Genomic DNA, 14,614 nt, shown 5'->3' on the forward strand with positions numbered 1-14,614 from the left:
AAAAAAAAGGGCCATATGAGCAGATAAAAGGTGGAGGGAGGGCTGGAGAGGAGAGGGGAGAGGGCTACCTTCAGATTACAGTTATTTTGGCAGTCCTGAGAGGAGGGCAAGACGTGAAGAAAGGAAGAGAGAAACTCTTGCATTAAACATGAACACGTGACACAGGATGTACAGTATTCTGCAGGTCTCACCGTGGACACAGGGGGGGAGCAGGAAGCTAAGAGGGGGGAAAACGGAGAAACCACAGAGGGGTTTATGAGGAGGAGAGAGAAGCTGGAGGACAGAGAAGTTCCCCACGACACGAAGAGTTCAATAACTCATCAATACAAGCAGTGAAAGGAGCTTCTGCAGAATATTGACTTTGGGGGACGGGGAGGTGAATACCAATACATTTAAGATTGTTTTTTTTTTTTCTTCTTTTTTTATGTGAAAATTGTACAACAAAGCAGAGCAAAAATGTTAGTTCATCTCAAATTATCCTAGTGAAATACACAAAGTGTGTCTCAACATGAGGATATGTGGACATATTTAATGTTTATATATAATAACCTTTTGCAAGTATCAGAATGTAGCATGATCGCATCTAGCATGGATTAGATAAAAGTTAGTGAACGACTTGTAAAACTACCTCCTGCTTTATTAAATCTACCAACACATAATCAGTAGTACAAATGAAACAAACAGTTAAACTCTGACAATGAAACAATTCACAAAAAAAAAAAAACGTATCGTTTAACAACATGCCACTTTAAAGTCTGTGGTGTCCAAACCTCCTCACTATTACTATTATATTCTTGTCATAAAATGCTACTTCTAACTCGCTGCCAACTCTCATAAAACCATTTTTCAGGTAAGAATAGCTGAATTAAAATATATACTTAGCAGCAGAAGTTCCTCTGAGAACTGCTTAAAAATGTGACGTGAGAGAAATGTCAGCAGAGATGCAACTATGGAAGTAAAGATTTACCAATTGATTTGCACTATGACATTTTGACTTATTAAATCAGACTCAAACTTTTTAGAGGGTGATATAACAATGTCAACAGAAGAATCTGGGCCTTTCAAACAGAAAAGAGAGGAGTTATGGGAAAGACATGTAAAGTAATGCAGAAACCTGTAAATAGTATTTCTTCAACATCTAATGAAACATCTGCAAAGGGTTCGGCTCGCATTGTTTTAGAAAATATTACCACCAGCAATTATACTTCAAACTGGATGGACGAGGATTCAATTGGGATTTTAGATGCTGCATTCTTGCACTGAAACAACCCAAGTGAGCAAACTGACAAATGTATCATTATTTAACTTTCATCAACTCCTTTGCAGTCACTAGCTGCGTTTCCATTGATCATAAAATCGCCCAAATTGGAATTACGAAAATAAATTTGCTCAACGGAAACCAGTCAAGGTTTTCGACGGAAAGATGTTGCTCCAGGTTGAGGTAGTTTTTTCGGCTGTATCGACAATTAGTGTATTTTGCGAAACTGCAATGGGAACACTCTGTTTTCACGTCACACGAGTCGCATGACAGGAAGTTACTTCTGGAGGAATAAGGACAAAGGAGACGACAGGAAGTGGTAGGAGGATGACGGCGCTGTGTTTTTTGGTGACTTATCATGTGAATAAACTTATTCACATGTGATATTAATTGCGTTTCTAAATTAATGGAAACACCGCGACTGTGAAAGTGCGTTTTTTCTTGACATCAGCAGACTATCAGCATTAGTGATGGAAACGCAGCTACTGTCTCTGAGACGTGATTTCCTAGCAGTAAAATATGATCTAATTCATGTGGCAACTGGGTGTCTTCACTGAAGAAGCATACTAAAAGGTGGATGTGCTGACATGAAATAAACAGTTAATTTTTGCAGCAAATATGACCGCTGTGGACACAAGAGTGTAAAAGAGACAATAAGAACATCCACAGCTGCAGCTGCCACATGGTGATTAAGCCAACAGCTGTGGCGCTCGGTGACAATCTGATAACCGTCCTGGACATGATACTGAGCTCAGGACAGCTGGACCAACCGTGTGTGTGTGTGTGTGTGTGTGTGTGTGTGTGTGTGTGTGTGTGTGTGTCCTTTATTTAACCAGGAACAACACATTGAGATAAAAACATCTTTTCCAAGAGAGACGTGGCCGAGAAAGCAGCAGCATAAAACACACGACAAGACGGAACACCCAAACACATAAAGAACCGTTTCACATTTCATGAGAAATACTCTGCAGACATTGGAGAGGTTACAAGAGACACGTGAGCCGACGTCTCTGTCCTTTAAAGCCGACTTGAATCGCCCCAAAGTTACGGGAGGTGACCAAATTAAATCCCTCTGGATATTAATCCAGGTGGCAGGAGAAGACAGTTTAAAAGCCTGTTCATGCAGTCCAGTTCTAACTCTTCCATCAAAGTTACAGCAATGTTTACTTGAGTCACTTTTTGGAAAAAAAAAACCAAAAAAAAAAAACCTGTACTTTTATGAGTATTTTTTATTTTTACTTGAGTAATTTTACTATGAAGTATCACTACTTTTACCTGAGCGAAGTTTCTGAGAGTAACTTCACTGAATGAAGAACAAACATGTTTTAACCAGAATATCTCCAGACCTGCAGCTTTTAGTTAAATCTTCATACAACTACATACAGCTCTGGAAAAAAAATATTAAGAGACCACTTGAAATGATCAGTTCTCTGATTTTACTTTTTATAGGTATATGTTTAAGTAAAATTAACATTACTCTTTATTCTGTGAACTACTGACAACATGTTTCTGAAATTCCAAGCAAAAATTTTGTATTTACTTGCAGAAAATGAGAAATGGTCAAAATAATGAAAAAGATGCAAAGAAAACAATTCATTTAGCAACAACAATACTAAAGTTTTAACTCAGGAAGAGTTCAAAATCAACATTTAGTGGAAGAACCAGGAGGTTTTCAATGCGGTTCAGTGCAGTGGGACAAAGACGTCAGCTGGAAAAAGATCAACACACTAAGTGACATAAAAAACTAATAGGAAAACTGAGGGGTGATCGTTTTAAAGCGATCCTCACCTCAAATTTCTTCCTCAATTCGTCGTTTCCATCATCCTCCACAGAGATGGGGACGTTGTAGTACTCCCCCTCCTCCTGACACAATAACTTGAACCTAAAGACACACAGAGGAAGAACAAAGAGGAAGGAAACACAAAGGAGAGAATCGGAAGATTGAAAAAAAAAATAAGCAGCTATTCCTCCAATGATCTTAAATTGAGTAAATAGGTAAATAATAAAGCAGATAAATTGATCATACATTTACATTCTACAATATATGAGATAAAATCCCAATAAAATGTAACTAAATTTGTGGTTGTAACACAAAACAGTAAGCTAAGGCTACATAACAGGAATAAGCACCAAATACTAAAATAATGTCTGTATAGAACAATTAAACGGCTAAGTAGAGCAAAAGTCACTTTCTTCAAACATAATTTTATTTTTTTTATCTAATAAATATTGGAGTATTTACTTGGTGTGTAGGTTTTACGGCTAAAGGTTTCCAACTATTTCTGTTTGCGGTTTAGAGAAGCGATAATCAGCATTACCAGCCGCAGGCAGGAGACTTCATGAGCTCTGACACGCCAAAGGAAAGGGATCCCATGAAGTCGTTCCTGGTGGTCCGATCCCAGTCCCACACTTCTACAGACAGCCTGCGATCTTTGTCCGAAGGCTTCAGCTTGCTGAAAAGCACATCATGATCATTATCAAGTAAAAACAAAAAAGAAAAGGAAAAAAATGGGGTACCAAAGTTTCCCCCAGCCCGGTGGTTGTGGCGCTCGGCAGACATTCATCCAGCGGCCAGCCGTGTTTTTTAATTAAAAAATATTTATAGTTGACGGGAAATGTGAAAATACCACATGATAATTATGCATTATTGGAAGATCAATACCTGAACACAAACTATAAAGTCTTAAAAAATGCAAACATTAAAAAAAAAAACTTAAAAAAATAAGCAATGCTAAGCCTGGTGGGGGCACAAGAAAAGCCTGGTGGCCCACCAGGCTTATAATACTCCAGGGGAAACCCTGGGTACAAACTACAACCTCTTGATGACCAATTCCTTCTGTACTCCATGATTACTTCAGGCAATGACAAGTGAAATTTCAGACAGCGTCTTGTGGCTTCATGAAGGACAGAACAGAGAGAAGACAGGAAATAAACAGCGCTCACAAAACTATGGTCTCGTCCCATCTGGGGTTGAGGTTGGAGTATATTCTTTTGGTCTTCTGCTTGGTCTCGTTTTTAGGATCCGGTATGAGCTTGAGTTTGACGTACGGATCGGAGAGGCCGTTGGGATCCATGGGAATGAGGTTTTTGCCTTCAACAACTGAAAGAGACGAAGAATGAGGAAGAACGTTTAACCTGGCTGCTAAAACGAAGACGAGACGGCGTACAGTGGATACACAAATATAAAAATTTACAACACCACTAATATTTTGTCAGATGTATTTTCTTTTTGTGACAACCACTGGGGGGGAAAAAAGAGAGAAAAAATAAAAGAATAAATTTTGACTTCGATCTTCTGAGATCAAAAGTCAGCACTCTGTGCAGTTTTGAAGTTACATTTTACATAATTATTCCATCCTAGAAAATAATCCTTCAAAGTAGAATGAACATAGCATTCGTGTTAGGTGTATGTAAACCTCTGACCAGAAAGCTGTAATCTGAGCGAGTTCATCATAAGTAAGCATGCTGATAAAAAGAAGGGCTCGTTATATTTGCACTTCCTCACACGGACGTCCTGTTTAATGTTTAGTGAGAGACCACAGGTTGGCCATGTCAGGAAAACATAAAACCCCCCCCAAAAAAACAACCTGAATTTTAATCAACAGGTGAACATCTGCAAAATGAAATCGATAGATTCTGGATCAATCGACAAGCTGGAGCCTATGAGGATTATTCCTGCTTCTGAGACATAAAGGGACCGAATGCAGGGAGGCATTATGGGAACAGTGAGTCACACATGCAAGCTGTGTCATGCTTAAGTAGGCGAAGGCTCTCGTCTTGTCCTCCCATATGTAGTTATTAAGTAAACAAGGGCACACTGGGGACATTAGCGCTCCATTAGCGCTGAGATTTGGAGCACCGCCAGACATGCATTACACTACAGCACACACATATATCTGCATGCAGTCAGGTGTACGTATACACGCAGAAACACACACACACACACACACACACACACACGCTGTGTTTATCGACACACACTGGACTGAAATTCCCTGCAGAAGCAACATGAATGCATGGCTGCTTGGTTGAACTGCGAACCCCTGAGACTTTATGTCCTGTTACTGAGACATAAAGGGACCCAATGGTATTACGTTACATGCATATAATACTTGGTATTTACATACATATAATACTTGGTATTACATTACATACCAAGTATTTTTGGTCTAGTTTCTAGTACAAATATCTTAGCACACTTGAAATAAGACCAAGCTAACTAAACTTACAAGTAACTGTTTAAATAGATATAGGAGCTAACAGAGTCAATAACACAAAAAGTACTAGTTCACTTATAACGAGACATTTTTTCATTGTTATAAGTGAAATAATCTGTTATCAGTATTAAAGCTGTAATATGTAGCTTTTACAAAAAATATGTTTTTACATATTTGTTGAAACTCTTACTATGTTGTGACAAAATGGTACGAGACAGATATGTGAAAAAAATTCAGCTTCTCCGTCTTCTCCAAGTGCTTCCAGTTACAACCAATCAGAGCCAGGAGGAGGGTCTTAGCGCTGTCAATCATGACGGTGTGTGCACCGTTCCCCCTACGCTACAGCTTCTCGCCAAAGCCTGCTGCGAATGCTAAGGCTAGTTAGCATGGCCATCGATGACAGAGGATAAACAGTTTTTCTGTGTCTCGTTTCTCCGCCATTAGCACATTTAGCAAAGTGCACATGAACATGATTTACAGCGCTAAGACCCTCCTCCTGGCTCTGATTGGTTGTTTTTGGTAGTGGGTGTTGCATTTCTTCAGAAGTTCAGCGAGCAGTAAGAGGAGATTAATCTTTTCATACACTGTCTCATATTACATTGACGGTTTTAACAAATATGTAAAAAAAAACATTTGCTTTATAGGTTACATACTGGAACGTTAAGGAATTATAGACTTAACACATGCACCTATACATTGCTGAAAAGTTGCTTGTAAGTTTTATCTTATTTCAAGTGTAATATTTGCAGTAAACTAGATAAAAAATATTGAGTTTATTATTTTTTGCAGTGCATGGAGGCCTAAACAGTGACGACTGTCAAAGACAGGGAGCATTTAAAATAGTCTGAGTGCTATAATTTAATATTTGAATTAAGACAAATAAACAGAAGCAGAAACATCAGTACCAATGCCACTGAGAACCATCAGAAACCTGAAAAGCAAATTCGATAAGCTTCTAATCAGGGGAAATATTATAAAAGTGTTTTATTCTTTGCTTTACTTCAGCCTGTTCAGTTGTGGTAATAGAATAAAATGGCTCTTTGGAAAAAGAACAAGAATATGTGGCCTTCTGCAGTTTGTTTTTGTCCTCTGGACCTTGCGGTGGAGAATCTGAGTGCTGAACAAATACAGCAAGATGTTAGAGGAGCGCTGGAGAACGTTGCAGCAGAGCGTGTTTGGATTACACGGCAGATGTAAGAGGTTTAGAGGAGCAGCTCGAGGTGGAGGAAGATATTGAGCGATTCCTCCGCACTTTTCAGAAAGCAGACGGCTGCCGGTTTAGAGAGGTTTCGCTGCGGCTGAGCAGTGACCTCCCATCACGAGGCACTTCAGAGAAAAACAAAAGAACCGGCCGATTTCCTGGAAATCAAGAGTTTTGCGGCTTCCGTCTCAGATAATTGCATTTTATTTCATTTGAACTGGTAAACCAAAAGCAGCAAAACTGAAAATATAATCATAAATAAAAGCCATTGAGTCGACTGGCCTACTTTCTCAAATTAAATCAGAACACATGGTTCAGACACAATGAAGAGCCTTTGGAGGTCATGGTATATATGGATGATGACAACAATACTGAATATTATACTGAACAGCAGAATATTAACAGCAACTCTCTTTTTTTCTGAGTGTCTGAGCCAAACAGGGTTTAGTTTAACTAATATGTGTCACTTTATGTTAGACTTAGTTTTTGGGCCAAAACCAACAGTGACAAACTGGTAATTGTTTGACATCACGTTGAAAACTCATGAGTAAAACCCAACCTGCCTGCATGGAGAAAAGTGAAACTTTCAGCTGCTTCCATTCACTGCTGCTGTTTTGGCTACATCCTCGTCAGATTTGGGTTTTCTTTTTAATTCTATGTTGTTGTTTTTTTTTTACTTACTTACTTTCTCATCTTCAGAGATGAAGGTGAATTAAGCTGCCATAAACTGCATACTGGCATTTGCTGAGCAAGAATGAGTTTCTGCTAGATAAGAACTCATTTCTTGATTTCCAACAGGACTTTTCTCCTGTTTCTGCTCTACACATAACAGGTTTGAATGATTTTTTTTTTTTTGCACATGCAAATTGATAGCTTCAGTAGCTCTTAATCCCAAAATATTATAAGTCATTTTTGCATACTTCAGATTCCAGCTACAAATATGCAAAAGCCCCCGCCCCCGTATGATATTTAGAAATAAAAAGGACATTGTTCAGACGGCTGTTATGAGGAACTGAGACAGAAAAATTAAACCAAGCATATTTTGGCTGTGGACACAGTTCAGATTTAAGGGCCAAAATAGTGTCTAAAAAAAGACAACAAAAACAAACAAACACAGTAATCAATATAAAGGAAACCACATGAGAAATTGCATTGAAATAATTTTTTGTTGTGTGAAAGACAATGAAGTGATATTGAAATTTTTTGATGGCTCTACAGACTGAATATATAAATTATCTGCCATATTTTAACTGTCTTGCAACATCTGGGGCTTTACTTGCTCACAGGAAACACAATTGGTGGTTGTTGTGTTTCCATTTGTCACCAGTAGGGGGCATCCCAGACTATCTAATTCAGCTCAGAGGGCACAGAGCATTGACTTTCCGGGAGAAATCAAACAAAGTGCATTTGTGTAACAATGTGAGGATGGAAGAAACACTCTTTTCAACCCATTGTGCTTCACAGGGGAAAATGAGCATTTGTGCTGTTTTCAAGACGCTGACCCTCTTTAACCAATTAGTCAAAAAAAGAAAAAAGCTTTTAGACTTGTCATAACTGCTGACACTGCGTAAGAAATCCAATCTGCTCTCTGAGATCTATAATTTCACTACTATTTCATCCTTTGACAAGACGTCGTTCCCGTTGAAAAGAACGAGCTGCTCAAGTTCACACTGGAAAAAGTGTTATAAAAAATCAAAATACGCGTCAGCTGCTGTTATGAGACACAAAGCAAAAAGAAATAGACAAATAGAAGGACCGGAAAGCACTGGAGAGATGAAAGGTGGGTTCATGTGTTGAAGGCAGAGGGCAAAAGCTGAGAGGAGGGAGCTGAGGCAGGAAAACACAGTGGGAATACCAACAACACGACTTCTGGGAGTCTGGCAGCAGAAATCCCTCAGCAACAAAGTTCAGCTGTTCCCCTGAACTCCGTGGGGACGCTGTGAACAGGAACGTCGCCTGTGTGTGTATTTATCTGTTAGTGTGACAGAGGGGGGGATGCAACGTTTGGCCCACCGTGTCCCACTGCGCTCCACGGATCATTTCTCAAATGAAAATGTTTCGACACTTAGTCTTAAAGTTAAAACGCGTGAAAATGAATCTCTGAAGCTTTTGGGAAAGGTCTAGCATGCTCCGATAATAAAAACGTCCCTGCGGACCGACGTATTCTTGTAAAAAGGCTTTATTTACGCAGTGGAAACACTTATGCAGAGACAAAAAAAAAAGTCTTGCTCTCGGACGACGCTGCCTCGTAAAATGTCAGCAAACAATAGAATTTAAAAGTGGAAAAATACCAGGTTTCTAAAGATTGTAATAAGTAACTTCAAGCTATCTTCGATATATAAAGTGATATTTATCATGTAAAGTTCAAATGAAAAAACGAAAACAATCTGCTGTGAGAAAAACAAACAAGTTGGCTTATCACGATAAACTTTGTTGGATGTGAAATTGTCACAAAAATTATTGCCATAAATGATAATATTGTTGTTTTGAGGCCATTTTCAAGTTATAAAATGATAATCGCATAATAATGCAAGTTTACCCTCTCAAAGACCAATAAACTTTAATTTTTAAAGAACATTTAACACTGGAAGAGGAAGATTAAAATAAAAAAATACAGTGTAAATAAAAACCACACACAACCAGAACCATAAATGAAATGAATTATTGTCTTTGTAAATAACATTTAAAACACATCAATCACCTAATTATAAATCATTGAGCTTATTTCTATCCATCATGTTACTAATTGATTAACTGATTCATTTTGGCTTTTAAACGATGCTGGGACTCATAAACATGCAGGTCTTTGTACTATTAGCTTCTGAAAACAGATTTTGATTCAATTTCAACATCGGGTCTGTTAAGAGACAAATATTTTCCAAATCTATCAGAATTTGAGAAACGTCCACAACGCTTTGTTGAATGAAGCCATCGAGTCAGAGTGACACTGAAGAATTTCATCTGTTCTCATCTTTTGCTAAGTAGAAGAAACTTGGAGGTGTTAGAACAAAAATTAACTAATATTTATAACTTCGTATTTTCATCTAAAAAAAAAAACAAAACAAAAAAAACTGAATTTCTACCTAAACAGATTTACCCCACATCATGGTGACGCCACCGCCGTGTTTCCCTGTGAGTTCAGTGTTTGGTGTCGTTTTTGTGTCAAAAATACAGTTTGGCATTGTGACCAACCACAACACGTCCTACCAGAAGGCTTTGGGAGATTTTAGCCAGGCATGGTTCTGTTTAGTAACTCTACTTCTTCTTCCAGACATGTAAAAATTTTTGTCACACAGAGAAAAAAAAACTGCCAACAAAATCCAGCTCTCATTTCTCTATAAAATACATCAACTTGGATTGAAAAAGAAGCTACCGTCCTTCCTTCATCTGACTACAAGTAGATGAGTAACAATGTATAAGAAAGCATGCAGTAAATAATAACTGGACTCATTTCTACTGCTCGTGTGCTGCTAAAAATATCTTCTCGGCAACCCATCACCGACTCGCTGAAACCTCCCGGTCGCGCAGCCAAACGCGCGCTAAATGCAGGAGCTAAAAAGTTATGAGCTGGAAAGATTCTGGCTCCAGTTCCATCTCGAGTGCCATCAGCTGCGTCATTGTAACTGACTCATTGGAGAAAAATCTAATAACTGGAATTTTTAAGTGAATTTTTCTCTTGGCCAAAGAGACTGTTGGATTCTGTGCAAATTGAATCAGACACTACAAAGAAATGGAAATTACTGCAAAGCCGGGCTGCCGAGTTAGCGCAGGCATGCAGGACGCTGGACGGCGATCATCATTTTGGAAAGTGGCAGGCTCTGCTGAAATGCCAGCGAGGAGCTTTGATGCAATCTGAAAAAAATTATATTTGGACAGAGACGGTAACTCGACACCTAAATCTCAGTTTTTATTTTATTAGGGTTGCAGCATTATAGTTGATTTACCAATTTGATTGTAAGGACTGATGTACACTAGATATTGTATTTCCTAGAGTCTGAGGCAGAAGTTGTTTTCTTTACAAAAAGAAATAAGTTTATCTGAATATTTAAAAAAAGACTTATTGTTTGACTGAAAACTAGGATACTCAAAAACTGAGTAACACATCAACGCGTCAATCAAAATATAAAATGTAAGTGTTTTAGAGAACAAAATTAAAATATTTTATATGAAGAAAATAACTACAAAATAACAAAATCAGGCAAAATAAAAACTTTTTTCCAAATCAATTTCTTTACATGTAAATCTTATGAAACGTCAACAAAAACTAAATTTTACTCAAGTAAGAGTAGCGATACTTTATAATAAAATTACTCGGGTAAAAGTAAAAACTACAATGTAGTAAAAATACTCCTAAGAGTATCTTTTTCCCAAAACGTTGCTCAAGGAAATGTAACTCTGTCCATCATGGGACACAATGGATTAAGAAATCTCAAAATCTTCCATAAAGATCTACACGCACTACTTAACATGCTAACCATGTATTTTCTGGTCTAGTACACTTGAAAAAAGACAAAACCAACATATCAGCATGAAGTAAGACCTTATTTTAAGTAAATAATTCCTTAACATTGATGAACGAAGAGCTAGTTCCATTGGCAGATTATTTCACTTATAACAGGACATTTTTCCCATGTTACAAGTGAAATAATCTGCCGGTGGAACGAGCTCTTTGTTCATCAATATTAAGGAGTTATTTACTTAAAACAAGCTGCTATTTCTTGTTGAAAAGTTATTTGCAAGTTAGTTTTGTCCTATTTCAAGTGTGCTAAGATATTTACACTAAAAACATCGCATCAAAAATAAGATTTTGTGTTTTTGCAGTGCGATGCGGAGCTGTGTAATGCCTACTGCTCTCTCACACAAATGGAAAAAAGCTGCTTCCAGACTTCAACTGTAACATCTGGGTCCTTAATCCAACTCCATACACTGGATTAGATAAATTATTTAAAATAAGGTGGCTTATAAATTCAGGGTTTTCTTTTCCCCCCTGCAAAACTGTGCAAATCAACAAGGGAGCAAAATATATTTATGTATTTATTACCAGTTTCTCTCACAAAACCCAAAAGTAGCAAGCGCCTCCCGGAGGTTTCTGTCCTCATATATTCCCCCAGTGTAGAGAATAAATGAGAAACTAAGGGGGGGGAAAAATGCTCTCTTCCAAGTGAATATCCCTCCCTGGGATATTGGCTGCGAATAAATGAACAACAGTGTTGCTGAAACAAATACGAGGGTGGCTCTCTCAGCTCCACCAAACAGAGGAGAGATCAGTGTAGCAATACAATATAAACAGCGGGAAACAAGCTTAGTCATGTCTATCCTGTAGCAAAAAAAAAAAAAATCATTTTGTTTTGCCGATTTCCTCCCTAACTCCATTTCTCTCCACCCTAAACAATAACAGACTCTTACAACTTATGCTTTTTTTGGATTCTGTAGACTAATTTCTCTCTCTCTCTTTTTTTTTATTTTCTGGGTGAGTCATTATTTAATTTAGCTATTTGAGTGTCTGCAGCCAAAAAGTCTGATTGTCTGGCCTGGAGTTCATATACGGGGTTTTAAGGACCAGCTGCTTCCCCTGGCATCCGTGTCACTTCCTGCTAGACATTTTGGCTCTGGCCAGCTGATGACTTGGAGACGGTCACTGAATGTGTGTTTTCTGGTTTCACGTCCTCTTCGTTTTGTTTCACGGTGTCAAAAGGCCCCACATTTCATATCTGCCATCAAGTCAGGAAAAATGTTCACACAAAAATACGGATTCTGGGGAAACTCGAACAAAAATAATTATGTTAATAATTAAAAACGGGAGGAATGGTTTTTGCAGTAAATGCTTGTACTTGCTTCCGAGTTTGTTTCAATAAAATTAATTTCAGAAATACAACTTTGTACATAAAATAACATTAGCTGTTAACCACCTTGATCAAAAGGAAACTATTTTCAGGGTTTATTTTTCTATTAACTCTCATTTGAACCAATTTCAGGTCAGTCAAACAGGATGCAAACTGCTATTTGAAGCCAAATTAAATTTCCATTGGTATTTGAAAGAGTTTTTTTTTTTTTTTTTTTTGGTTCCACTGCCCTGTTTATTTTTTAATTTAATAAAAAGGGATTTGGTTTTAAGTGAAATGTTTTCCTGTTTTGTGCTACTAAAACCTAGGGATTTTGTTATTTTCTTTGGGGGTATTAGAGTATAGGAGTAAATAGAAATACGTCTCAGATTTTTGGGATAAAAAAATAAATTATGCAATCCTAAAATCGCCATGAGTTACAGTGAGGTTTGTGGTGTGACAACAAGTGAAAAGTTAAAGCAGTTTGAAGACTTTTTGCAAGACACTGTCACTTTTATGCTGTTGTTTAGTAAACACCCACTAAAATGTTCTGTCATTATTTATTTTCCATTATGAGTATTTTTAACCCCATGATTTTTGACAACTATATCAGAGATTCTTAAGGTTTCACCAACTCAAATTAAAAACCTTTCTAAGACCATTATGGATTCAATTTAAGACACAGGCTCAAAGATGATCAACTGGCCATAAATCTGCACTTAGTGATGATGGATGTAAAAAAGCTAGCTAGCTACTAAAGGTGTAGCTAATTAGCGTTAGCCTCGACCGCCATGAGTCACAGAATGAATAAAGATGAGTGCAGGTGACTCAAACTTTAGAATGACAGAAAAGTCTTGAGAAAAACAATTTTTATGGTTCTGCCACAACAAAATTTAAGACCTGTGTTTAACGTATGTAAGGCCGGCTTGAATTTTTGAACCGCATTTAAGAAATTTTAAGGCTTTACTGTCAGATACATGAATTTGAGACTTTCTAATGGTGTACAAACTCCCTGTTTGGCAGGTACACCCCTAACAAACGGATTACACTTGTGTTGCAAAAACGGTCCATGATGTAAAGTTTCCTCTCTCCATGTCATCCGCTACACTTTCTTGCCACTCTGCATCTTCATGTAACACAATTCTGTTGGCAGGCCTGTCTGCAAGACGTCCACAGCAGCTAATGAAATCTGAAATGCAATCTGGCCTGAGTGGGCTGCAGGCTGGGACAGCAGTTCTACACACAAACACCTACCCACAAAAACACAAGACCAATGAACACGAACGGGACAGCATGCATGAGCTCACATCAGGAATACGACTCGCTGCAGATCCTCAGTAATCAGCCGGTTTTGCACAAAGCAAACACGACGCAGGTGATAATAGTGGTTTCCCCTCCTGCCGCCTAACCAACGCACACGTGCCGTCACACTTCTGTGGTCACACACACACACGCAGGTGTGAAAGAAGCATGGAAGTTTTGGAAATGGAGAATACACAGTGGTCTGTGCTTGAAAAATGTGCATAAGGTTAAAGACACACAGCTTAAATCAGACATGTACTGTACATTCACTGTACAAGAAGCTTTCCTTATTATCTCAGTTTTGCTTAGACTAAAACCTGTCATGTTTCAAGTCATTATGTAAAGGTATACAAACAATTTCTATTTGGTGAATGCCGGAGTAATGGAAGATTTATGAGATTTGTTTGTCAGAATGCTACGCCTTTAAACAAAGAAAGGAAAGAAAACGGCCAAATTACCAACAGATTGGTGATTTTTGATATTCGCTACATGGGCGGTTGTCCAGGGTGGAACGAGAACAGACAGTGGGTGGGGTGGCAAGATGTTTAAGGCTACAGATAAAGGAGGTATACTTATCTATCAGTGAAGTTTTGAGAAATTTTTTTATTCCTGATTATCAATGAGCAGCTGGAAGCTCCTGACTCCATCTGGGAAACATGAAGACTATTTTACAAGCTCAGTGCAAGACTGCACTACGTTTCTTACCGACAAGTTCACCAGTTTGATGCCTGCTGCCTTTGGGTTTTGTAAGAAATGCTCATAAGAGCCATGAACCAAGCACTAAAAGCCTTGTGAAGATGCCAGCACAAGCCGG

General features: G+C 38.1%; 1 protein-coding gene across 4 annotated transcripts in view; it reads right to left on the reverse strand.

The window, feature by feature from the left end:
- The window catches only part of prkcaa (protein kinase C, alpha, a), a 148,089-nt gene that overhangs the window by 50,079 nt on the left and 83,396 nt on the right, over positions 1-14,614 (reverse strand). For 2 of the 4 annotated variants that reach the window (XM_015048706.1, XM_015048705.1), the window contains exons 6-9: positions 4,202-4,358; positions 3,577-3,711; positions 3,047-3,140; positions 69-95 (exon numbers count right to left, since the gene is read on the reverse strand). In XM_015048706.1, coding sequence (XP_014904192.1) covers positions 69-95; positions 3,047-3,140; positions 3,577-3,711; positions 4,202-4,358 — 413 coding nt within the window. The remainder of the gene's footprint in view (positions 1-68; positions 96-3,046; positions 3,141-3,576; positions 3,712-4,201; positions 4,359-14,614) is intronic. The other 2 variants (XM_015048708.1, XM_015048707.1) reach the window with 1 other exon arrangement.

This window comes from Poecilia latipinna, unplaced genomic scaffold, assembly GCF_001443285.1.
Source record: "Poecilia latipinna isolate Pla-1442-1.1 unplaced genomic scaffold, P_latipinna-1.0 Scaffold900, whole genome shotgun sequence".
NCBI lineage: Eukaryota > Metazoa > Chordata > Actinopteri > Cyprinodontiformes > Poeciliidae > Poecilia > Poecilia latipinna.